The sequence below is a fragment of the Marmota flaviventris genome, chromosome 10 (assembly GCF_047511675.1).
Source record: "Marmota flaviventris isolate mMarFla1 chromosome 10, mMarFla1.hap1, whole genome shotgun sequence".
Lineage (NCBI taxonomy): Eukaryota > Metazoa > Chordata > Mammalia > Rodentia > Sciuridae > Marmota > Marmota flaviventris.
In genome coordinates this window covers 108,828,351-108,853,041 of record NC_092507.1, presented here as the reverse complement: position 1 = coordinate 108,853,041, position 24,691 = coordinate 108,828,351, and the positions used below count along the sequence as shown (strand labels likewise).

Here is a 24,691-nt window from a genome sequence, read left to right as displayed (position 1 = left end):
ACCCAGAATAGCAAAAGCAATTCTAAGCAGGAAGTGTGAATCGGGAGGTATAGCGATACCAGATTTCAAACTGTACTACAGAGCAATAGTAACAAAAACAGCATGGTACTGGTACCAAAACAGGCAGGTGGACCAATGGTACAGAATAGAGGACACAGAGACCAATCCACAAAATTACAACTTTCTTATATTAGATAAAGGCGCTAAAAGCATGCAATGGAGAAAGGATAGCATCTTCAACAAATGGTGCTGGGAAAACTGGAAATCCATATGCAACAAAATGAAGCTGAACCCCTTTCTCTCGCCATGCACAAAAGTTAATTCAAAATGGATCAAGGAGCTAGATATCAAATCAGAGACTCTGCACCTGATAGAAGAAAAAGTTGGCTCCGATCTACACATTGTGGGGTCGGGCTCCAAATTCCTTAATAGGACGCCCATAGCACAAAAGTTAATAACTAGAATCAACAAATGGGACTTACTCAAACTAAAAAGTTTTTTCTCAGCAAGAGAAACAATAAGAGAGGTAAATAGGGAACCTACATCCTGGGAACAAATCTTTACTCCTCACACTTCAGATAGAGCCCTAATATCCAGAATATACAAAGAACTCAAAAAATTAAACAACAAGATAACAAACAACCCTATCAACAAATGGGCCAAGGACCTGAACAGACACTTCTCAGAGGAGGACATACAATCTATCAATAAGTACATGAAAAAATGCTCACCATCTCTAGCAGTCAGAGAAATGCAAATCAAAACCACCCTAAGATACCATCTCACTCCAGTAAGATTGGCAGCCATTATGAAGTCAAGCAACAATAAGTGCTGGCGAGGATGTGGGGAAAAGGGTACACTTGTACATTGCTGGTGGAACTGCAGACTGGTGCGGCCAATATGGAAAGCAGTATGGAGATTCCTAGGAAAGCTGGGAATGGAACCACCATTTGACCCAGCTATCGCCCTTCTCGGTCTATTCCCTGAGGACCTTAAAAGAGCATACTATAGGGATACTGCCACATCAATGATCATGGCAGCACAATTCACAATAGCTAGACTTTGGAATCAATCCAGATGCCCTTCAATAGATGAATGGATTAAAAAACTGTGGCATTTATACACAATGGAGTATTACGCAGCACTAAAAAATGACAAAATCATGGATTTTGCAGGGAAATGGATGGCATTAGAGCAGATTATGCTAAGTGAAGCTAGCCAATCCTTAAAAAACAAATGCCAAATGTCTTCTTTGATATAAAGTGAGCAACTAAGATCAGAACAGGGAAGAAGAGCATGAGGAAAAGATTAACATTAAACAGAGACGAGTGGGGGGAGAGAAAGGGAGAGAGAAGGGAAACTATGGAAATGGAAGGAGACCTTCATTGTTACACAAAATTACATATAAGAGTTTGTGAGGGGAAAGGGGAAAAAAAAACAAGGGAGAGAATTAAACAACAGCAGATGGGGTAGAGAGGGAAGATGAGAGGGAAGGGGAGGGGGGGATAGTAGGGGATAGGAAAGGTAGCAGAATACAACAGTCATTAATATGGTATTATGTAAAAATGTGGATGTGTAACCGATGTGATTCTGCAACTTGTATTTGGGGTAAAAAATGGGAGTTCATAACCCACTTGAATCAAATGTATGGAAGATGATATGTCATGAGCTTTGTAATGTTTTGAACAACCAATTAAAAAAAATAAAAATTAAAAAAAAAAGAAATTTCCTCTTAGAACTGCCTTCATAGTGTCCAGAGATTTCAATATGTTGTATCAGTGTTCTCATTTACCTCTGAGGATTTTTTAATCTCCTCCTTGAGGTCTTTTACAACTAATTGTTCATTCAGTAGCATATTATGTAGTCTCCAGGTGTTGGAGTAGCTTTTATTTTATCATTGATTTCTAATTTTATTCCATATGCTCTGAAAAATTGCAAGGTAGTATCTCTACTTTTTTGTATTATACTAAGATTTGCTTTGTGGCATAATATTTGGTCTATTTTAGAGAAGGATCCATATGCTGCTGAGAAGAAAATATATTTGCTTGGTGATGAATAATATACTCTATATATGTCAGTTAAGTCTAAGTTATTGGTTGTACTATTGAGTTCTATGGTTTCTTTGTTTAGCTTTTGTTTGGAAGATCTATCCAGAGGTGTGTTAAAGTCACCCAGATTTATTGTGTTGTGGTCTATTTGACTCTTGAACTTGAGAAGAGTTTGATTGATAAATATAGATGCTCCATTATTTGGGGCATATATATTTATAACTGTTATGTCTTGTTGATGAATGGTTCCCTTAAGCTGTATGAAATGTCCATCTTTATCCCTTTTGATTAACTTTAACTTGAAGTCTACTTTATTTGATACAAGGATGGAAACCCCTGCTTGTTTACGCAGCCCATGTGAATGGTATACTTTATCCCAATATTTCACCTTCAGTCTGTGTCTTTTGCTATAAGATGAGTCTCTTGAAGGAAGCATATTTTTGGGTCTTCTTTTTTTAATCCAATCTACCAGCCTATGTCTTTTGATTGGTGAGTTTAAGTCATTAACATTCAGGGTTATTATTGAGACATGATTTGTATTTCCAGTCATTTTTGTTTATTTTTGGTATTTAACTTGAATTGGTTTCTCCTTTGGTTAGCTTTTCCCTTATTGTAGTTCTTCTCTTTGCAGATTTTCATTGTTGTTTTTTTTATTTACTCCTCATGGAATATTTTGCTAAGAATATTCTGTAGTGCAGGCTTTCTTGGTGTAAATTCTTTTAGCTTTTGTTTATCATGGAAGGTTTTTATTTCATCATCAAATATGAAGCTTCATTTTGCTGAATATAAAGATTCTTAGTTGGCATCCATTATCTTTTAGATCTTAGTATATGTTGTTCCAGGATCTCATGGCTTTGAGGATCTGGGTTGAAAAATCTGCTGAGATCCGAATTGGTCTTCCCTTATATGTAATCTGATTTTTTCTCTCTTGAGGCCTTTAAAATTTTATTCTTATTCTGTATGCTAGGCATTTTCATTTTAATGTGTCTTGGTGTAAATCTGTTGTAATTTTGTACATTTGTTTTCCTATAGGACTCTTTTATTTGATTTTTTTTCCAATACAATCTTCATGCTTGGGAAATTTTCTGATATTATTTCTTTGAAGAGATTGTGCATTACTTTGGTTTGAATCTCTTAACATTCCACTATCCCAATAAATGTTAAATTTGGTCTTTGATGGTATGCAATAATTTTTGGATATTCTGTTTATGGTTTCTTACCATCTTCACTGTGAGATCAACTTTATTTTAAACATTGTGTATTTTGTCTTCATTGTCTGAGGTCCTGTCTTCCAAGTGAACTAATCTGTTGGTGATGCCTTCTATTGAGTTTTTTATTTGGTTTATTATTTTTTTCATTTGAAGAATTTCTGGGGTTTTTTTTCAGAATCTCTTTCTCTTTCTTGAAGTAATCTCTTGCAACCTGTATTTTTCTCTCTTATATCTTTGTTGGTGTGATAGATGGTTTCCCATAATTGTTCTCTTATCTCCTTGTTGGAGTGATGGACTTTTGCTTATATCTGCTCACTTAGATCATTTTTTAATTCCCAGGTCATTTTAGTTATGTATATTCTGAACTCCTTCACTGACATTTCATCTATTGCACTATCTATGGATTCTATTGTTGTAGTATCTTGGTTAGTTTGGGGCACTTTCCTCCTTTGTTTTTTCTTGATGTCTATGTGTCTTCCTCTCTTACAGTGTAGATCCGAGGTATTGAAGTTTCTGCCCTATTGTCTTATAGTGTGCCTACAGGTTACCAATACCTCATCTTTAAAGGGGAGATCAATAATATAGCACTCAATGTATCCAACATGCAGCCATAGATCAGTTAGCTTCTATTTTTACATTTACAGTTTTGTCACTATAATCAAAAATGAAGAGTTTAGTGGTCTTTTACCATATAGTCAATATGTTTGTGTAGTGGTTTATAGATTATAATGGTAGAAAGGGGGACTGGGGGGGGGTTGGCTGAAATGTTTATGAGGTAGGATGTGATAACATAGAGGTATTAGATTATATGACTAGTGAAAAAGTAATCATAAGTTGGCTGTTAGTAGGAGAAACAAGAGGTAGGCAACCCCATGCAAGACTTCCTGTTACTTCAGCAACAGGATAACCATTAGCACCCCTAGTAGAGACACCTCTGGTGCATCCAGGCTCATAGGGAACTTGGTGACATCTTACCAGGTCCTTATTGTTGTTCCTTGATAGAAGCAGTGATATCTCAATTTGAGGTGGCTACAGCCTCAAGCCTATATGTACCCTGATGTTGGGCTATGAAACCATGCATTGGTGGATAAGGAACCTCAATTATGAGTGTGGGCATGGGGTGGGCCTCTCTCCAGGTCACCAAGCTGTGGGGTGCTGGGGCAGGCCTCTCTCTGGGTCGCCAGACCACGTGGAGCTCTCAAGTTATTTTTTAGATTTGGACTTTTATATCATGGTGTCCCTAACTTTGTTTTGATAGGCAGAGAAGCCCTGATTAAGTTTATTTTTTCTTTGCTAGAATACTGAGACTCTTCCAACATGAGCTCAAATTGACAAATTTCAACTAACAAAAATAATAAGAATAATAATAAGAAGAAGATGGAAACGTAAAGCCAAACCCTTCCAGGCTGAAGTGTGTGGCTTGCCCAGGGCAAGCATGTCTCAAAGCGTTGACATTCCTCTTGGGCAGTCCCTTCAGTGGTCTGTGAGCCTGAACCACATTCCTTGAGGGAGAGATGCATGCCAGCTGCAGATAGCAACAATAGCACCAGTGCAGTTTCCCATTTTGACAGTAGACCTGCTGCCCTGTGTATCTTCCCTTGTGCCCTCATTCTGGAATCTCAGCATGTGAGCTTCCTCATGCAATGGCCTCTTCACTATTTCAATACAACCATCACACACCTTTTCAAATTCTCTATTCTTTGAACAAGACCTCACAGGATAAGATTTTCCTTCAGCCCCTCCCAAATCTATTAACTTTCCTCTAAATGCATTCCAGATTGTTTTCACATTCTAGGTGTGGTTTATAAGAACCGTGCTGTTGTGTTTTCATTTTTATTAATAAAATCTATACTTAAACGAAGAATCCCTTATAAATAAATATACCTGATTTTCTGAGTATACCAAAAGATCACCTTCTTTCTCAGATTGGATCAGCAGAAATATGAGCTTGTCGTTTTTTTTCTGTTCGTTGCTTATATGCTTTGTGTCTTAGGTCATGGCTGACGGCACTGTGTCAACTTTGTTACCTGAAAAAAAATCGGAAGATGATTTAAATGTAGAAACTGAGGGATATGATAGTTTATCATCTATTAACTTTGAAAAGAATTTTCTGCAAATCTATGGTGAACATGTTCCCAGGTAAAAAGCTAATACTAATAGTTCCACAACGTTTAGTCTCAATTTCTTACTGAAGAAGTCTTTAACTGAATATTTCATGATTACTTTTTATCTCTTCAAACAGATTTTTTGTTATCTATGCTGATGGGTCAGGAATGGAACTTCTTCGTGACAGTGACATAGAAGAATACTTGTCTTTGGCCTACGGAGAATCAACTGCTGTGGTTCTACAAGAGCCAGTGCAGGAACAGCCAGGTAGAGAAGCCACGGAAGAAGCTCTCCTCCTCGCACTCTCCCTCCATTCCATGCCAGCCTCTCCACTATTTCCCCTTTGCTCACTTTCTACTGCACTTTCAACCTGGCCATGTCAACTACTTATGTAGCTTTTTGAGTTTCTTTTGCTATTATGCTATATCTGAGCATTGACCTATGCAAACTGAGTCCAAATTTCTCTTCTGAAAGCAAAACTGTATGTATGTTTATTTATATGCCTGTGCTCCTGTTTATGAGTTCATTTCATCCTGGTAAGGAAACACCAAGAAAAATGAAACATCTCTTATAAGTTCATTTTGGGAGTTCATTGGGAAGGTTTGATTTGGTGGAGTTGAGTAAAAGAAAAGAATATGTTTTATGTATGAGTTAGAATGCCAATGTGAGATGTTATATAAGCCATCCTCATAAGGAATTTATATTTTAGTATATTGATGCAGGTGTATGTAATGTAATATGCCTTGTCTGTTGTGAATCTGGAGAGTAGGGGTCTCTAACTGGTTATGCAGTACATATGTGGAACTGTGTGAGAATTAGAATTCGTCTCAGATTTCTCTGTTACTCATTTATTCAACTAGCATCACTTGGCAACCTGTCAGGAGCCACATACCACCTGAGTGCTAGGAATACAATGGTGAGCTATGGAACCTGTTTCCAACAGAGCTTATATTTTAATGGAAGAGATGGGCATTGATCACACAGTAATACAGATAACCATATAAGTATAAATTGGGCTGAAGTTTATGAAAGAAAGGAACGTTGTTTGATGACAGCATCTAATGGAGGAACCTGATGCAGTATAGAAATCTTCCCTGAAGACCCTTGAGTCGAGAGCTAGTGGATGAGTAGGGTTACTTCAGGCAGGAGGGAGAAGTTTTTTAGAAAAGAGAACACAAAGAAAGAATCATGACACATTGTATAACAGGGTGAACAAAAAGGCCAATGTGACTAGAGCACAGAGACGTCGAATGGTGCAAGTTGAGGCAGGGGACAAAAAAATATAACCATTTTATTTCAGGAGCAATGAAAGTCAAAGAATTATTTTAATTATGGATAAACATAGCCAGTCATGCTGACTGCAGGAGAGGGTCACTTAGAATGCACATGGGTAGAAAGGCTAGTTGTTCCTATAGTCCAGAACAGGATGGTTCTGAGGCACATGACGTAATGTAGGGTCTGTGGAGAGGGCAGAAGTGGATTGACTCAAGGAAGTTTGTTGGTAGAACTGTCAGTAATTGGATATGTTTATCAAGAGACAGTGAGGCATTAGTGAATACTTCTAGGTGCTCTAAGTTAAGTTTCTAGGTGTTATGGTGACTAACAGCCTCCTCATCTTGCTCGATTGTTAGGTCCTTAAGCATAATCATAGTGCCTCACTAAAATTTTTGTGCAGAAGGCAGTTCAAAAGTGTGTTGATCCAGGTGCAGTGGTACATGCCTGCAATCTCAGCAGCTTGGGAGGCTGAAGCAGGAGGATCACAAATTCAAGGCCAGCCTTAGCAATTTAGCGAGGTCCTAAGCAACTTAGTAAGAACCTGACTCAAAATTAAAAAAAAAAAATGGGGGGGGGGCGTGACTAGGGGTATGACTCAGTGGTTAAGCACCCCTGAGTTAAATTTTAAAAAGTGTTTGCTGGATTTAGTTAATGCCTGTTGAATCTATCCAAATAATTTGGATGCAGAAATAATCTTATAATCTTCTGATGACTCTCTTTGAACCAGGCTCTCTGAGTATCACAGTCCTTCGTCCTTTTCATGAAGCTTCACTGTGGCTAATAAAAAAGGAATTAAGTACAATCGTTCCTCCTAATCTCCAGTCAAGGTCGTGGGAGACCTTCCTCTCAGTCGAGGTATTCATGTTCTGCACAAGTCACTTTATTTGCATGTCCATCTATCAGTGGACCATAATCTCAGGTCTTCTTCCACATATTCATACCTTTCATCCTCCAGTAAATTGCTAATATCTTCAAGAGGTTTTTTATTTGAGGGCTTTTGACACTTGAAGATGTGGCAATAGAACTTTAGAGAAATACATCTGACTTGCTAATTTTGGTTTTATTTCTTTTATCCTGTATTGCACACTTGAGCATCTTCCTACAATATCAGAATATCCTTTCTGAATAACCTCTAACACCTCTCCTGTTGTGCAATTACTGGTATTATGCCATTCCCTCCTGTCACTGCTTACTTGTTAGTTTTAACACGGAATTTTTGGCCTTCCACACATCCCATTTCCCCCTTCATATATTAAAAATGCACAACCCAAGCATGTAAGAATAATGTAAAGGAATACACATGGATTTTGCAATTGTCATGTTAGAGAGTAAATACTCTGTGTCAGATTAAAGAACTTCACCTAAGGTTTTGGATTTTTTTTTTTAAGAATGAAAGAAAAAGGTGTGTAGTCAAAAAATCAAAAAAAAAATGAAAGAAAATATTTGACAAGAATTATGAAGTCTTGCATCTTGCAAGTTTTTCCATTTAATTTTCCAAACAATTTATGAAATATATTCAGCATTATTGTAAGGTTTTAAGTTATTAAATCCATGAACATGCTGATAATATGATCAGAACAGGACACTAGTGTCAAAAGAGGAGGATAATGTCTTAGGGCTGTGATTGTTGCTGTCCTGCACTCAATCTTACACCAGCAAGGACACAGGTGACTGGCATTTCAGATAACAAAGACTTCCCCTCCCCCACCCTATCATTTAACTTGGTGATTAATCAACATGATGTGATAAAGGTGACTGTGAATTCAGGCTCTGATTCTACTTCTTATTTGTGTGGGATTTGAGACAGATCACACTGCACCTAAATTTCCTTCTCTGAAAGTGAAAAATTCACACCAAAGAGCTCACCAAGGCTATATCCAAGTTGAAAGTACTATGTTGTGATAAAGAATACACCGCATCTGGGATTATTAAAGAAGTTTATTCTCTTCCTCTGAAACTTCTTGCGCTAAGAACCTCAGCTCCTGAGTGGTTGCCACTAGCTAGGCCTTTTAAAATGACACACAACAGGCTCCCTTGAGAACTTAGGACAGTAAAGCACACCATTCCTGGAGGTGAGTCACTGGGAGCACATAGAGAGGAGTTTAAGGTAGACATTTCTTCTCAAAAAGTCCTGAGCAGACTGAAGTCATGCCTAATCCGGAGTGAGCTCAAAATGCCCCATGTCTCTGGCCCAATTTCTCTCTCCTTCTAGTACAAAATGAACACAGAACCAGAAAGTCAAAGATTCTGAGTGTCTTAGGTTCCCTGAGGGTATTAAGGAGATCACATCCATTCGTCATGAGCTAGGCCACTGTTGCATTCCCCTGTCCAGCACAGCTCAGGACTGAATGCTACCCAGTGGGAACCAAGCAACAGGATTTTTAAATAATAGTTTTTGGGGAAACACACATAAAGAGGAAGCCTTGCCCTGTTCTATTATCAGTTTCTTTTTTATTTGTAGAAAGAAGTTTTTTTTGTTTGTTTTTACTTTATTTTATTTTTTTCACCCTCATATTTCTAACAAGTGGCTCCTGGTGTAACATCTAGATAATTACTCAGTTAAAAAAAAAAAAAAAAAAACTATTGTTGGGCTAGGGTAGAGCTCCTGCTAGCACATGTGAGGCACTGGGTTCAATCCTCAGCACCACATAAAAATAAATGAATAAAAGAAAAGTATTGTACCCATCTACAACTAAAAGAATTACATATATAAACTATTGTGAAAATATTCTGATCCCTTTGGTGAATCTTTTGTTTTGTTGACAGAAAAAAACTCCAGGACCTCCCTTTGGCACTCACATTTGGAAGGGGCTTTGCATTGGGTCTAAACAGCTAATGAGTGCCCCAGCACCTGTTCTCAAGGTCCCTGATGTACTACAGATACGCCAGTTCATCCAGCATGAGGTTATAAAGGATGAAGTGAAACTGAGGCTGCAGATTTCCCTTAAGGTAATATAATCCAGGTAATTTGACCCAAAAAAGAATTAGGAACAAGGTAATCATTCCTCTTGGCTTCCTGAGGAACCTGAAATTACCTAATTCTACCAATATTTATTTAGTGCAACGGAATGTCAATCTTCTGAGTAGAAGTTTGAGAGGCAGATACTTAATGATTCCCCTAAGGTGGAGGAATCATTAAGAGGCCCCAAAGACATTGAAAAGATAAGAAACTTTCATAGGTGATTGCTACATAGAGTCCTCTTACTGCACAGAAAACTAGTCTAGCAACATCTGGGAAAAAAGAACCACCTGTTAATCTGGTACTTGTCCATGGATGGAAAAGATTGTTGCTTTGGAAGTGGTCTAAGAATTTGTAAATATATAATTAATTGTATGATCATATCCTTAACATCTGACTTTATTCTGACTCCCTCAGAACAGAGATCATATGTGTTTTGTTTATGGCTGTATGCCCAGCACCAGCAATGGAGCGGAGGATCATTATTTGTAGAAATGGATCAAATATTCACAGAAAAAGTAAATTATACTTCCCTTGGAAGCAAAGGCATGAACAAAGCAACTTACATTTATAGATAGAATCTTAAAAGATTATACCTGAAAATCTTCCCATCTGCTCCAGGGTACTAAATCACAGAGATAAAAAGAGGACATCTCTGAGCTCACCATGCAGTTCTATCCTATCCTTAAAGTTTTTCTCTTGGTCCTTGTAGGTCTCTGCTTATTAAACTACTAAAAAAAAAATGCTTTTCAGATTGCTTGACTAGTAACTGCTTGTTAAGCATTGTGAATTTATCTACGGTTAATCTTTGTGTAATATTTCAAGCAGATGTTGACTATGTTAGTATCTCTCTCTACCCTATTCCTTATTTTTATCTATTTATTTTATTCTACTGATTTAGGACTATATAAACCACATTCTAAAGAAAGAAGATGAGCTTCAGGAAATGACGGTCAAGGATTCCAGAACTGAGGAGGAGAGGGGCAATGCTGCAGATCTCCTCAAGCTAGTTATGGTGAGAAAATGTTTCATAGACCAATGTTTTTATTACTTTTTCAGTATTAGATCCTTCCAGACAAACATCATGAAGAATTGCTGTATACTGTTTCTACCACTTCTGTAAAGCATTTGCTTCCTCCTTGTAATTCCTTATTTCTGTGGAAATCTTATTCTTTATCTATTGATTTTTCCCAATACATTTTGGGTTCTTCCTAATCAACATCTCTGAAGATATTAATTGAAACACTGAATGAAGTAATAAATGAAACCTGAAGGATTAATAAAAAAATAATTTATGTCACTATAAAATAATTTTTTAATACCAATATAAAATTGATTTTGGGGTCATTTCTTTTACTTAAACAAATTTATGAAAATAGAAATATTTTTAAGTAAAAGAAATGACCCAAAAATCAATTTTTATATTGGTATTAAAAAATTATTTTATAGTGATTTCTATAACAAATCAATTTGAGCTCAAAAATAATGCTTCTAAACAAAGTGAATTTTGTATGTAATATAATCATCATCAAGTAATTCTGTCTTCATTTCAGTCTTTCCCTAAAATTGAGGAAACTACAAAAAGTCATGCTGATGAAGGTAACTTAGTATTTAATATTTTTCTGTGATATATTTACAAATTTCAGATGAATAACCTTAAATACAGTTATTAGTTATTCTTTCATCTGATAGCAAAGTCTCATACATTCACCTATGTTCCCACATTGGCCATATTGTGTTGTAATGTTTTTTGTGTGTTATGTTTTATTCTGCTCGAATTAAGAGCTCTTTGAAAACCATAATTGCTTCTAATTCATCTGTAATTTTCACCTATTGAATGAAACACATTGACATTTGTTTGACTTTTTTGTTAAACACAACTATTTAGAACATAACTAAGGTATTATAGGAAGTAAACAATCAGCAACCACCACTCACCCCCATACCTGTGCACAGAATTTTTGAACAACTATACAATTATTACCAAAACCTTGTACTAGTCTACACAAGAACAGTTTACTCTTAGAAGGCCTTCCCATTTAAAGTGTATTACACACAAACTCCAACAAATTTGCTTAGTTTGTGTGTGGAGCAAGCTGTGCTGCTACTTCTCTGGGGTGAGCTCAGCATTGGAGTCTCTATGCTTTGAACTTTTGGTGCCCCAGTAGAATACAAGCACCTCCCTCACTGAGAAGCAGTATTCTCACTGCTTGAATCCCAGACCATGGAACAAACTTCCCCTAATACTCCATCTTGAACCTCCAACAAATTTGGTCGTATGGTTTCGCAGTTCACAGCAAACAAGCAGTGGAGAATTACGTGGATTTGGTTTTGTTTTGGTTTTTGTTTGTGGATTTTACCCGTGTGAACTAGCAGACATAGGCTCATTCAGCCTGCAGACATGCTTCATGTATCATCCACAGTGTTGGCCTATATATGTATTTTTAATGGTGTTCTGGTTAATCTAGGTTTTTCTCTCTTTGAAGCATCATATTAACATAGTTATATTTGGCTGAAGGTGATTACCAACTGTCCCTTCAGAATACCATCACAAAAGAACCCATCACAACCCCTAATACTCTGTGTCCTTACACTTTATCATCCCTTTTTTACTGGATGGCCCTGTAGTAGAGTTATAAGATTTAGTGAATACAAATACAAAAGACCTAACTAAAACTAAATTTTAGATAAATAAGAGTTATTTTTTTTGTATAAGTATATCCCTGATATAGCCTGAGACATACTTAAACTAAAAACATTTTTCATTTATCTGAAATTCAAATTTAATGAGGTGCCCTATACTTTATCTGACAGACTTACCCTCAGGCATTCAAACTTATAACCTTTGGCTCAAGTGAACAGGCAAAATAAAAGGAAACACACAACTCACCCAATAACAAGGGACAAACTAAATATATTTTTTGAACTTATCCAACAGGCAAACAGCCTCCTGCATACTTGGTGTAATTCCTAAAAGCTAGTCTATGCGGTGGCTCCACTAAAAATGAGTTTTATGATAAAATCAATTTGGATAATGTTGTATATTATCTTAGTTTCTTGGAAAGTCACAATGTACATTAACTAATTAAGGATGCATAAAAATCCTACAAAACATGTTTAGCCTTGCATAAGTCAGTGTTTCCTAAGCTCATAGAATCATGGAGCATGGCAACTTTTTTTTAATTCTCCTGTGGACATCCCCCCAAGACCGTGTTATGTGAATAAACTCAAAACAATCACTCCCCAAATTACTCGACAACCATTGTATTATATTTAGGTCCTTATATTCAGGGAGCAGTTCCATGTTTAGAAAAATAGTTCAGTATGATGGTTAATTTGTTTTCAGGTTTGCCATTTTAGACATGAGCGAATTCAGTTGAGTGGAACACAGATTCCCCAATGATGTGGAAAAAACGAGGTATCACTGCATTTAACATTTTGACTAAAAGATGAGTGTTCGCCACCACAACCCTCCAATGAAGTAGTCTGGTTTACTGTTATGTCACAGTTTGGTCAAGGAAATTTTGGTAAATCCTTGATAGTTTCTTAAAAACATCTCAGATTAGTAACTGGCTACTGATTGTGTGTTGTACTATGGAGAAGTAGGAATAAATGTTCAATGCATGTATTTTTAAAGTTGCAGCCCATCTAACTGATTTATTCAAGCAATCGTTGGCTTCTACTGTAAAATGTCCACCGGATACATTTGGTAAAGATTTATTTGGAAAGAAATGGAGGTAAGCTAATAATATTTTCTAACTAGTGTTAGGCATACAGTGATTGAGGAAATGGAAAGACAAGGGTCACAGCCATGGGTGAACATGTTGATGAATCACAGCCCTTTGTCGGCCCCGGTGTTAACTCTTCATACAGTGCTGGTTCTTCTTTTATTGTTTGTAAGCTGTGTAAATCCCTTGTCATTATTGAAAGGTGAGTGACGGCACCTGAGACGGAGATTCAACCAAGAGATTTTATTGGGGGGCTGCCCAAAGGAAAGGAGAGGCAGAGAGCAGAAAGAGGAGAGAAAGAAGAGGAAGAGGGCAGAGAGGAAGAGAGGGAGAGGGCAAAGAGGGAGAGCTCACAAGCTTGGGCCTAAGAAAGGATGTATAGGTGACATGGCAGGTGCTGATTGGCAGGGTCTAGTTGAGAAAACGTTTGAATTTGGCGCTCTTCAGCTTGATGTCCTTTGGAGAGGAGGGGGAAGGGTAACGGATTCCATGATGTTCTGGTGAGAAGGGGAAGTCTCCCACACACCCAACAATTATACTTGTTTTCTTCATTTCTCATAGAAACACAGAATCAGAAAAACGCTGGAAAGAAAAGATAGCACAAAAAAGGTAATTATTCCTTACAGTCTATACAAACATGTGAAAAAAAAGGCCAGGGTCACAGAATCCTAGAGTTGGAGAGGCGACAAGGTCCTACTGGCCAGGTCTCCAGCTGTTGTTTGACTCCTTTTCTACAACATTTCTGCCATGGTGGAATTCAGCTTCCATGTAGTGATGCCACACTCTTTGAGGAAGCCCCCGTGGCCATTCAGAACTTCCTCTCCTGAGCTAGAAAGCTCTCAAGGCACTCTGTGCATTCAGCAGTTCTAATACTCTTGTAAGTATTGTGGGACTCCGTGCAGAACATCGTCACCAATATTCAAGGGTCCCTGTCATTTACCCAAGGAATGTTCTATAAGCATTATAGGGTCTGATTTCCTTTGCATTTCAGCTTAAGATTTTAACTCCAGATCTCTTGCCATAAGGGTAGGACATGTGGCAGTATTGGACACACTTGCAAGGTTTCTCTTCATAATGACTCCTAAGATGAATGTGCTCCTTCATTAAAATGTCACTGTGTTGGGGAAATGACAAGATTTCAAATCTCCTGGCTCACATCCGGGTATAAGGTCCAGCTAGAAGGTATACATACATGTGTATCATAGAGGAAAACTGTCTTTCGCTCTACCCATCCTAGGTCCATGGCTCAGGTCCCTATAACAAAAGACAGATTTATCAGAGAAAAGCATGCAAAATTTCAGTTTTATATGACATGGGACGTTCATAAGGAAATGAAGACCCCAAAGAAAAGGTTCAACCTATGAATTTGCTTGCTAGTATTGATGAAGAATGGAGGACCCTGGGCATGTATGGTGGGACCAACTGTCTGAGCTGATGGAAACAAACTGGGAGAAACTTACCTAACCCTCTTCATTCCTGTGTCCCTGTCTTCAGAGATAGGGATGCTCCTTGCCTGTGGGCACAAGGAGCCTGATGGTCTGCGTCAAAGAAAGGTCAGAAAATCCAGGTTTTATGACCTTGAGACCATTTTGAAAAGATTGGTGCAGTGGCTGCCTATGGGGAAAGAGACTGGAGGTCAGGGGGCAGTGTGAAATGGAGACTTCCTCTTTATTACATACTATTTGATGCCTTTTGAATTATGTCCACAATCATGTGTTTCCTCACTTCTTAAACTTTTGGAACACTTTGACATTCAAGCTTAATTTGTGAGCAGTGGCAAGCCAGTGAAAGCAAACACGCAGTTAAAGAAGCGTCATGGAAAGAGTGTGGGCAACATGGAAATAATTGAGTGTAGGAAGGAGACAGTTTCAAGGAAATGGAAGGTGGTCAACAAATATCTGATGCAAATTGGAGAAGAATAAAAAAGTGCAAATTAAAAAAGGAACTTGGGTTTATCCCAGTGGGAGTTTATTGCTTCTTTTGTGAGCACAGCTTTAAGACAGTGGTAAGCAATAGCCAGATCCAGTGAGATCAGAGAGCTAAACCACTTTTAAAGCTAATATAAAGTTCTTTAAATAAGATGATATGTCAATCATACCTGCCCAGTGTTCCCAGGGATGCCATCTTGTAGAAGAGCACTGGCCTTAGCGTCAGTGTATCTGGAGTCAGTTACAGTTTGATTACTTACAGACTGTATGATGCTGGATGGTTGTGTCACATCAGTAAGACTTTCTCAGGAATTCAGTTTGCTTATCTGTAAACTATGAGCGTGGATACACTGCCAAAGATCTAAAGTTCCTTTCAGTCCCTGGGTGACTGACAGCCAGCGAGTACCTGCAGTGCGAAGATCATGGGCGCCGAGACAAACAACTTGGTTTTAATTCAAATGCCACCCTTTCTTAGTTACATGGTTTGGAATAGGTAACTGAGCCTCTCTACACCTTTATTTTCTGACCTGTAAAATGGGGATCATAAGACTTGCTCAGTGATCGTCTACATCTCATCAGTCTTCCCAAGGTACTGCCTCCCCACTAGAGGGATTCTGGTGTCAAAAAGGCAACTAGCAGAATTATCCCGATTGATTTTATTTAACTTTGTAACTGCTCACCACATTATTCTTAAACCATCCCTCAGGTTTGGTTTGTTTTTTTTATTACCACTGCTAAAATTATGAGAACCAGTAGATTCTAGCTGTCATTTAAATTTCAGAGAACCCACAAAAGTTCAACCATCATAGGACTACATGGGTTTCAGTCATTTGAGATCACTGTGAAGTCAAACTAACATCTGGTATCATTATTCCCTATCTTGTATGAGAGTTTGATTCCCAAAGCAGGAAGTGTGACTGATTGCAGAAGAAGTAGAAAATAAACCAAAACAAGTGGACCAAAAAATGCCCAAAGAGCTAATTCTTATTGTTTTTCTTGTCAGTGATTGCATTGATTTTCTGTGGAATCTAGAGCTAAAAGTGTAAGCAAATAAACTTTTCAAATGTTCTTTTTTTTTTTTTTTGCATCATTATGGAAACATCAACCAGGAAAGAAACTGAGGAAACACAAAATTATTTAATGGAAATCAGGAACAAAATAATACCACCTTATTTCAAATCTGAATTCAGCCAGTCATATCAGTCTCAGGTAATTGAATATAATTAATAAAAACTGTATTTGTAAAAATTGATATATTGCATATGCTCATATGTAAACTACAGCATCAACCTAGCTAATCTGTGCCCTTCAACTCCATATTCTCGCAAGAACATGATAGGAAAGATTAGTTTCTGGTCTTCTTCCAATGGTTGAAGTACTCTACCAACATATTACTGTTACCCACCCCACCCCACCCCCGCCTTCTATTCTAGCCATAAATTACATTTTCCCATCTAATTGAAATTCTTTGTGTGTATTTGTGTGTGTGTGTGTGTGTGTGTGTGTGTGTGTGTGTTGCTGGGGATTGAACGCAGGGCCTTGTACATTCAAGGCAAGTACTCTACCCACCAAGCTATATCCCCAGCCCTAAAGTTCTTTTTGAGGTTGAGTCTCCCTATCAATGATTGTCCTCTGACCAATCCATTTTGAAATTCTTTTTTTTTCCATTAAAATTTTCTCAACCACCAACTGCTAAGATAGCACTAAAATACTGTGAGTTCTTGGAAGCCCCAGAAGCGGAATGCTCTCCTCTTCTATATGAGTTCACACCTGAGCCTTAGAGCCAGGCTTCCTCTTAATGCCCAGGAGTTCGCTGAAACCTAAGGCACAGTGAATATTTTCACATGTTCAGGACACCTAGCATTTCTCAAAATTTCCTGATGCTGTTGGAAACAAGAGACCGTCTGGGAAGAAATTACAGAAAATATGACCAACTAACCAAAGCTAGAATTCAGTTAATCAGTCTCTTGAAGAACTTTTAGTTTGTAAATTTTATTTTCAGGGCCTTAAAAATATGCTTTCATCATTACTTATTGGTTTAACATATTTGTGGCAGTTGTCTTTCAGCATATTTGAGTCAATACTAAGTCTTTTGGTTTTTCCTTGAAGTATAATTATCTGGAGAGTCTTTCTAAAAAACTTCCCGATTTTATAAAGAAAGATGAAGAAAATAGAAGCAAAACAGCTGTTCAAGATACATCTGATCATCATTTAGGTAATACGTTAGTGTAGTTCTTATTTATATTAAACCCTACTTAACAATACCTCTTGGAACATAGTTAGTTCATAGCACCTTTTGTCTTGGTCGTAATGAACACAACCTACTAGGACCTGCATATTACAGATTTGATGGAGTTATATAAGGAAACCAAGATGTAAATAAAATTTAGTTTTCATTCTCTGTATTTCAAATCAATATGAAAGTATTTAGAAGACTTGGCTAATTTTTAAAAAAAACAAAGGAATAATGAAAATTGTTGGGAAACATGGCATTCACATGGTCACTAAACAGCAACTCACATATACTAATTACAGTGAGTAAAATATAACCTTACAATTGAAGTTGTGGCATTTTTCACCTCAACTAAATACGCTAATTTCTACCAATAGTGGGACAACTTCACGTTAGGTGCTTTCTCATGTGATGTGATATAAAGTGCATATGGAATTCATGTCGAAAATCCTTAACTTGAATGTAATCAAAAGGAAACAATCAGACAAATGTCTACCAGAATGTAGATATTCTATAAGACAATTGACCTGGGCTCTTTGTAGAAAAGGGCAATTATTCTAGCTTAATAAATAGTACATGTAACACATGAACTTTGGATCTTTGATTGTAAAAAAAAAAAAAATACTGTAAAAGACATTTTAGAGAAACTGCACAAGTTTGACTATGAGACTTTAGAGGTCGTTGTGAAATTATTATTGATTTCTTAGGTGTAACAGAGGTGTGGATATGTAGGAGAATGTCCATATTCTCAGGAGATGCAGGCTGAAGAATTTTGGGATGAAATGAAACTTAATGCTTCTCTTTGATAAACTTAAGTATATTTAAATACCCAGATGATAGTTTTGCACAGCCTAAAGGAAACATCTAGTTGCAAACAGAGTTTGCAAATCCAAGATTAAGACTGAAACAATGACCTTTAAATGTGACAAGGACAAGTCAGGCATGGCCGGTTGATAGTACTTGTGTTACCAGTCAGACCTGCTGCACCCCAGGCAGGTAACGGCGATAATCAGAGGAAGGATAAACAGTGAAAGGAGGAGAGGCTGAGGAAGGCCTTTCAGCCATGACCCTGCAACCTGGTTGGCACACACACAAGTTAGAGAGTGTTTGCCTGCCCTGACCTGGATATATTTCTTCAAAATTTATTTCATATGACACCCATTTCTTAAAGATGTCTATTTTCATAAAGAACTACATTTTCAGAAGTAATGAATGGATTTATCAGAAAACTATTTTTGAAAGTTACCTAATAGTGATTACCAGGTAAAGTAGAGACAGATTACTTGGTCTGTTCCTAATACAAGGAGGTGACAACTCTACTATTTGGTCTTAATGTCCACAAAGAACTAGCCAGCCCTCAGAGAGTGTGAACTCAGTACTACCATCCTGTTTGTTAATGGCAAACGTTGAATCACACTGGGAAGAATCTCTGCCTCTTAAATTCAGTCTTTCTCAGTGCAGGGAGGGCATAGAACCTGTTTGTGGTAAAACATGTTGTTGGATGTTTATTCATATAAGCATAGTAGTCATCATATCATTGCCCAAAATAACACTTTATAATGTTTGTTTGGGGTTTTTTAGATTCCAAGCCACCTACAGTCTCAGAAAAGGAATCCCCAAATATACAAAAATCAGAGATTTTGGAGGACACTGCGAAGTCAACTAGCCAGAACCAAACTGAAAATTTAACAAAATCTACTGAAGGTATGGCAGTCATTTGTATTATCTCATTGTTTTTCAAAACTGAACATTATAACTTTTTGGAGTATTGCAGATGGTGCTGGGGGATGGGGTTTGGTTGGCAGTTATAGGAAAAAGTTCCAGAGGGTCATGGATCCTGGAGCTAGGAAGATTAGACTTATTAGCACATCAAAATATCTAAAAAAATATTTTGAGAATGACTATAAGTCCCAGATCAAAGGGAAGAAATTTATAATTTTTTTTAGATTTGTTATTTTATTTCTTCATTTTATTTTATTGTGTCCCTCATGGTTCTGACAGCTTATGTGGTTTATTAAGGGCAAAACACCTGGTAGCTTTTCTTGAGTAGCCAGTAACCTGGTGTTTGGACATAGGTTTACTTATTATTTTGATTTTTTGGTGGGGGGAGGGGACTCCTCAGGTGCTAGAAGAGAATCATAAAATGTGGTCTCTTACTGGAGAGCACAAATTGAAATACGGAACACTAGAAAATAATGAGTCACATTATATTGATTTCACTGGGGTTAACTAAATATGGTTATTCAAAAGAGGGAAAGAGAAAGAGAGTAGTTTAACTTTTTGAGATAGTTTTGCCAACGCTTGATTCCTATGGACATTCTTCTCTCTGAATGTGAGAATCTGCATATGGGTCTCAGTTATCTTTTATGAATAAAGTATTTTTGCCAGATTTAGGTGAATTAAGAGATTTTAATATGAGAATTTTGCCTTCCTGGCTTTGAACTTTTGTAAGTTTTACTCATTTAGTGGATAATTCTCAATGCATTCTATGCCAGGCCTTGTTCTAGGCATTAAATTTAACACTCAGATGCCAAAGTCTTATGGAGCTTATGCACTATGGGCAAACCTAAACAATAAGTAAGCAAACAAATAAGTCAGATAAGATCATATTATAATAAATATTATGACGAAATATAATGGTATAATGTATGGAGGGTGACTTGGGGTGAGGAGCAAAATTCCATTGGGAGATTGGAAGGCATCTGGGTGAAGGGACATTTGAGCAGAGGCAAGAACAAGGAGTAAGCCATGCAAAGGTCAGGAAAGAGGAACATTGTGGGGAACAGCAAATATGAAGACCACAGGGGAAGGAACTAAAAATGACATATGTTTAGAATATAATGAGCAAAGGAGGAAGTTGAAACATGTGCAATCAGAAAGATGAGATCATGTAATGCTGCACAGGGGCTTTTCAGTTGTATTCTAAGCATGATTTTATTCAGACATCTCTGTAAAATTTTGAGCAAGGGGTAATGTGGCTAATGTTAAAGACCACTCTGATATTTATGAAGGATAAGTTTGGGGCAGGGAAAGGAAAGAGTGGGAAAAAGTTGGAAGCAGGGGAAAAGCAACAGAAGTCTTACAGGTGAAAATTGCCAAAGACCTGGACTAAGTGGGTTGAGGTGCAGACAGTAAGAATCAAATTAATTGGAAACATATCATGAGGGTGGACCCAGTAGGATTTCTGGTCAATTGATGTGGGTATAAGAAAAAAGAACTTAGACATCAAGGCTGATTTCTAAGTTAACTTGTGTAACCGGTTATAAGGCTATGTTAGTTAAAATATCTGACACCAACAACTTAAGAGGAAAGATTTATTTTGGCTCATGGCTTCAGAGCTTTCAATCCTTGGTCGGCTGGCTCTATTTTGAGGGCCTGAGTTTAGGCAGAAAATCATGGTGGAAGGGCATGGTGGAGAAAAGGTGCACACGTCATGAAAGCTGGGAAGCCGAGCGAGGAAGAGAAAGGACTGGGATCAAGAAACACCTTTCCAGGTCACACCCCCAGTGACCTACTTCCTTCAACCAGGATTCCACTGCCTCCCAATAATCCAGTCAGCTGTCAATGGATCAATCCATTGATGGGGTCTTCACGATCCAATCACTTCCTAAAAGCCCTACTCCCGAACTTTGCTGCATTGGGGACCAAGAATTCAACACACGAATCTTTGGGAGAACAATTCATATCCAAGTCATAAAAGAAACCAAGAGATAATTTTTAAATATATGCTTACTAGGGTACAATGATAACTTGAGAGCAAAGGAGAAGTCAATGATGCAGGAGAAGGAGATACCTAAGGAAGGTGAGAGAACATGGCATCTGGATAAAACCCTGAGGGGCAGAGTTGACCTTGGATAAATAGGGTCACCTCATCCATAATGACAGTCCATAAGAGAGAGACAAATACATATGTTTTGGATTGATAGGTTTGGTATTGGGAAGGTGAAAGAGTTCCTGTTTGATTGCAAAGGAGTGGGGGCAATTATAATGTAAAAATAAAATAAGAAAGACTGATTGTGGAAGGTTGGACTCCTCATTCTCCCTCTATTTTAATACTATATTTTATGTGCAAGGAAGAGAAAAAAAGTACCAAAGAATGTCATGTCAGCACTAAAAAATGTCCAGATTTTGTAGAATTGTGAATTTCAGATTTTGGATTACAGATGCCAAATCTGTATTATGTTAAAAAAAAAAAAAAGATGAGTGCATTCAAAAGCTTGAAGACAGCAATGAACAGGAAATCAGCCTAAGTAGATGGGAGATTTTTTTTTTTTTTTTTTTGATATTTGGTACTAGTACAAGATAAGTGTTTGGAAAGTAGAATAAAGTCAGAGGAGTTTGGAATATGCGAAATAAAATATGTGTTCATCAATATTGGCTGTGATAATACTTCATGAAAAGGTCCCCAAATTCTGAAGTGTCTGAAAACAGTCAGTCTTTGGGCCTGTGGACCTCTGAGGCAGCTCTGCTTCAGGCTGCAGGCAGGGTGTGCTGGGGTCAGTTCCCTGGCTCCTAGGGTCAATTGTGTTATCTCTTCCCAACAACATGCTGTATGTTATGACATTGAAAACTTGAGTCAGTCATGGTGAGAAATCAGCAAATGCTACAAATGCGCAAGTTGTACAAAACAAGGCAGGTCCCCCAGAGAAATGGTTGTTAAACACTTAGCACATCACTGGCTGCAGGTGAAGTTCAGATATATTCCAAGGGTGCCCCATTGAAAGAGCCACCACCATTTGGAAACGCTTCCTCACAGCAGAGGGTCAAAGTTTAGAGAGGTAAGGAGAAATGTGTGCTGCCCCTCACAGCTTCTGCTCAGAACTGGCACACTGCCATCCACACACTCATTTGTTGGTCAAAGCAAAAAGTCCTTTGGCCAAGTTCACAGTTAATGGGGCAGAGAAATATACTTCACCTATAAGGAAGCCTTGCTCAAAGAGAAGTGAATTATTATGCATAAGTAATACAATATGCCTTAACATGGTAACAGAAACCCTACAGCTTCATCAGTTGGGTCATGCTCTGCATCAGTATTCAGATGATATATGCACGACTAGCAAGGACCTGCCAGTTGTTCAACTATTAACAACTCTATTAGCCAATGACCAATCACTGCTTCAATACCCATCCCTGCATCTTTCCAGTCTCTGGTGAAGCCCTGAGTAGGCTCAGTGGAATAATAATCAATCTGCTTTATGGGAGGCAGCACAATATAGAGCAGGGCTATGGTATGGGCTCTACCTGAATTCAAGCCTGCCTCCTTATATAATTTCTATGCAATACTGGGCATACTGTTTAACTGCTCTCTCTCTCGCTCTCTCTCGCTCTCTCTCTCTCTCTCTCTCTTTCTCTCTCTCTCTCTCTCTCTCTCTCTCTCTCTCTCGCATTTCATCTTCTGTATTGGGAAAGTAATGATATACACATGGGTATATACATGAAAGGGTTGAAGGATGAAATTAGTTAATATATGTAAAATGCTTAGAGCAATATTTGACAAATAATGAACTTCATATCTGCATCTACTATTAGTAATAATAGTGTGAGCAAATAATTAGATTTTTAAAATTCATTCACAAAAAAATAATATGAAACACATATTTTGTACAGAACAAATACGCTAAAGATACATCAAGCCGTTTGAATGGTTGCCTATGTAGGCAATGGTGACCAAAAAGTATAAAGACATTAGAACATTGACCATTGAGGTCCATCCCCAGAGATTCTGCTTCTGTTTTGGTTGGGAACTGGGGCCTATCTAGCCTGAGGCCCAGGAATCTATTTTTTTAGAAGCAACCCAGGAGATGATGGTGGAGATAGGTTTGGGGCCACGTTGAGATTCACTGTCCAGTTCTGACCTTTATTATCATTTCTGGGACAAGTTATTTAATCCTCTGACCTTCAGTTGCCCTCATCTTTAAAAAAGTGATACTGCTATTGTATTAACTAGAGCTTTTTCATTTTAAAGTGAACTTAAATTCACTTACTCAAAGGGGACTGGTGGTAGGTTTATTGGTGCTCCAATGCAAACTACAGAAAAGTAGCTCTGGTGCCAGCACCATGTATGTTTGGACCTGGGCTCTCTGGCTTTTCATGAATATATGTCAGATTGTCCCTTTCTCTCCACTTCCTCCCTGCCTCCATCTCACCCCATCCCTATGCATCTGGATTTTTTTTTCTTTTTTCTTTCCAACAGAGGACAGGCCATTCCTATAGGGCAGGGATCTAGAGGCCCAAGATCCCAATACTTCCAGATCCATAAACCAGAAGGAAAGATGAGGTCAATGATGATCTGAAATCCAATTCTTATTTCAACCTCCTGAATAGCTGGAGCCATCTAAACAGCTGCAGCTGTGTGAATTATCTACTTTAGCTCACTCCTTCCTGTAACTGAGGAAAAGAACAAGTTGCCAGATTTAGAGAGCTGAGGATTTAATTTCCTGCCTTAATTTATCTGTAATTGCTTCATCACTTTTTAGAACTATAAATACTGTAGTAGCATCAAAGAAATTCTTAAGACTTTGTACTCATTGATTTTAAGAAATCTTTCAGAGTCGATATTTTTCTTGTTCTATGCCTGTTGGTTTAGTTGAAAGGACCCCCAAAGATCCAGGCTTAAGTTTAGTTCCTCATAGGCAAGTTACTTGACTTCTTAGAATTTTATTTTTAAAAAGAGATGCTTAACAGCATCTTTCATGTCTATCTTATGGGGCTGTTGTGAGGACCAGTGTTAAGTCATACATGTAAAATGTAATAAGAATTAAGAGAAACCTTTCTTTAAATAAGTTATTTAAGAAAAAGAGTTTCCAATGTTGGTTTACGTTCTTATATACTTCAAATTCTTAGAAATGTCTGGGTGGCATAATTTAAACTTCTTCTCTAACAGAATTAGAATCGTATACACCTGTGAAAATTCCAACCCAATCATTGCTGCAGGATGCTGCGGGACAAGCAAGGAAAGAAAAAGTGAAGTTACCTCATTATTTGATGAGTTCCAAACCCAAATCTCAACCTCTTACAAAGGTAAAACAGACACGGGGACATTTTCCCAGCATCAATCAGCATTTTAGGTAATTCTGATTGGTTCAAGTTGTTACTTTCAGCCACTGTGTCCTGCTATGTACTCCATCTTACCATGAGAACCATTAGTTGTAGACATAAACTAAGGCAGGGTTTTGCTAGATCTGGCTCATACATTCTCATAAG

The 24,691-nt window shown here is 37.7% G+C and overlaps 1 protein-coding gene across 1 annotated transcript in view; it reads left to right on the top strand.

Annotated features, from left to right (window-relative positions):
• Positions 1-24,691, top strand: part of Spag17 (sperm associated antigen 17) — a 212,384-nt gene that overhangs the window by 174,156 nt on the left and 13,537 nt on the right. The window contains exons 34-45 of the mRNA XM_027940326.2: positions 5,253-5,398; positions 5,502-5,632; positions 7,368-7,495; positions 9,407-9,589; positions 10,501-10,614; positions 11,153-11,198; positions 13,237-13,336; positions 13,889-13,936; positions 16,365-16,464; positions 17,365-17,470; positions 19,070-19,192; positions 24,372-24,508. Coding sequence (XP_027796127.2) covers positions 5,253-5,398; positions 5,502-5,632; positions 7,368-7,495; positions 9,407-9,589; positions 10,501-10,614; positions 11,153-11,198; positions 13,237-13,336; positions 13,889-13,936; positions 16,365-16,464; positions 17,365-17,470; positions 19,070-19,192; positions 24,372-24,508 — 1,362 coding nt within the window. The remainder of the gene's footprint in view (positions 1-5,252; positions 5,399-5,501; positions 5,633-7,367; positions 7,496-9,406; positions 9,590-10,500; positions 10,615-11,152; positions 11,199-13,236; positions 13,337-13,888; positions 13,937-16,364; positions 16,465-17,364; positions 17,471-19,069; positions 19,193-24,371; positions 24,509-24,691) is intronic.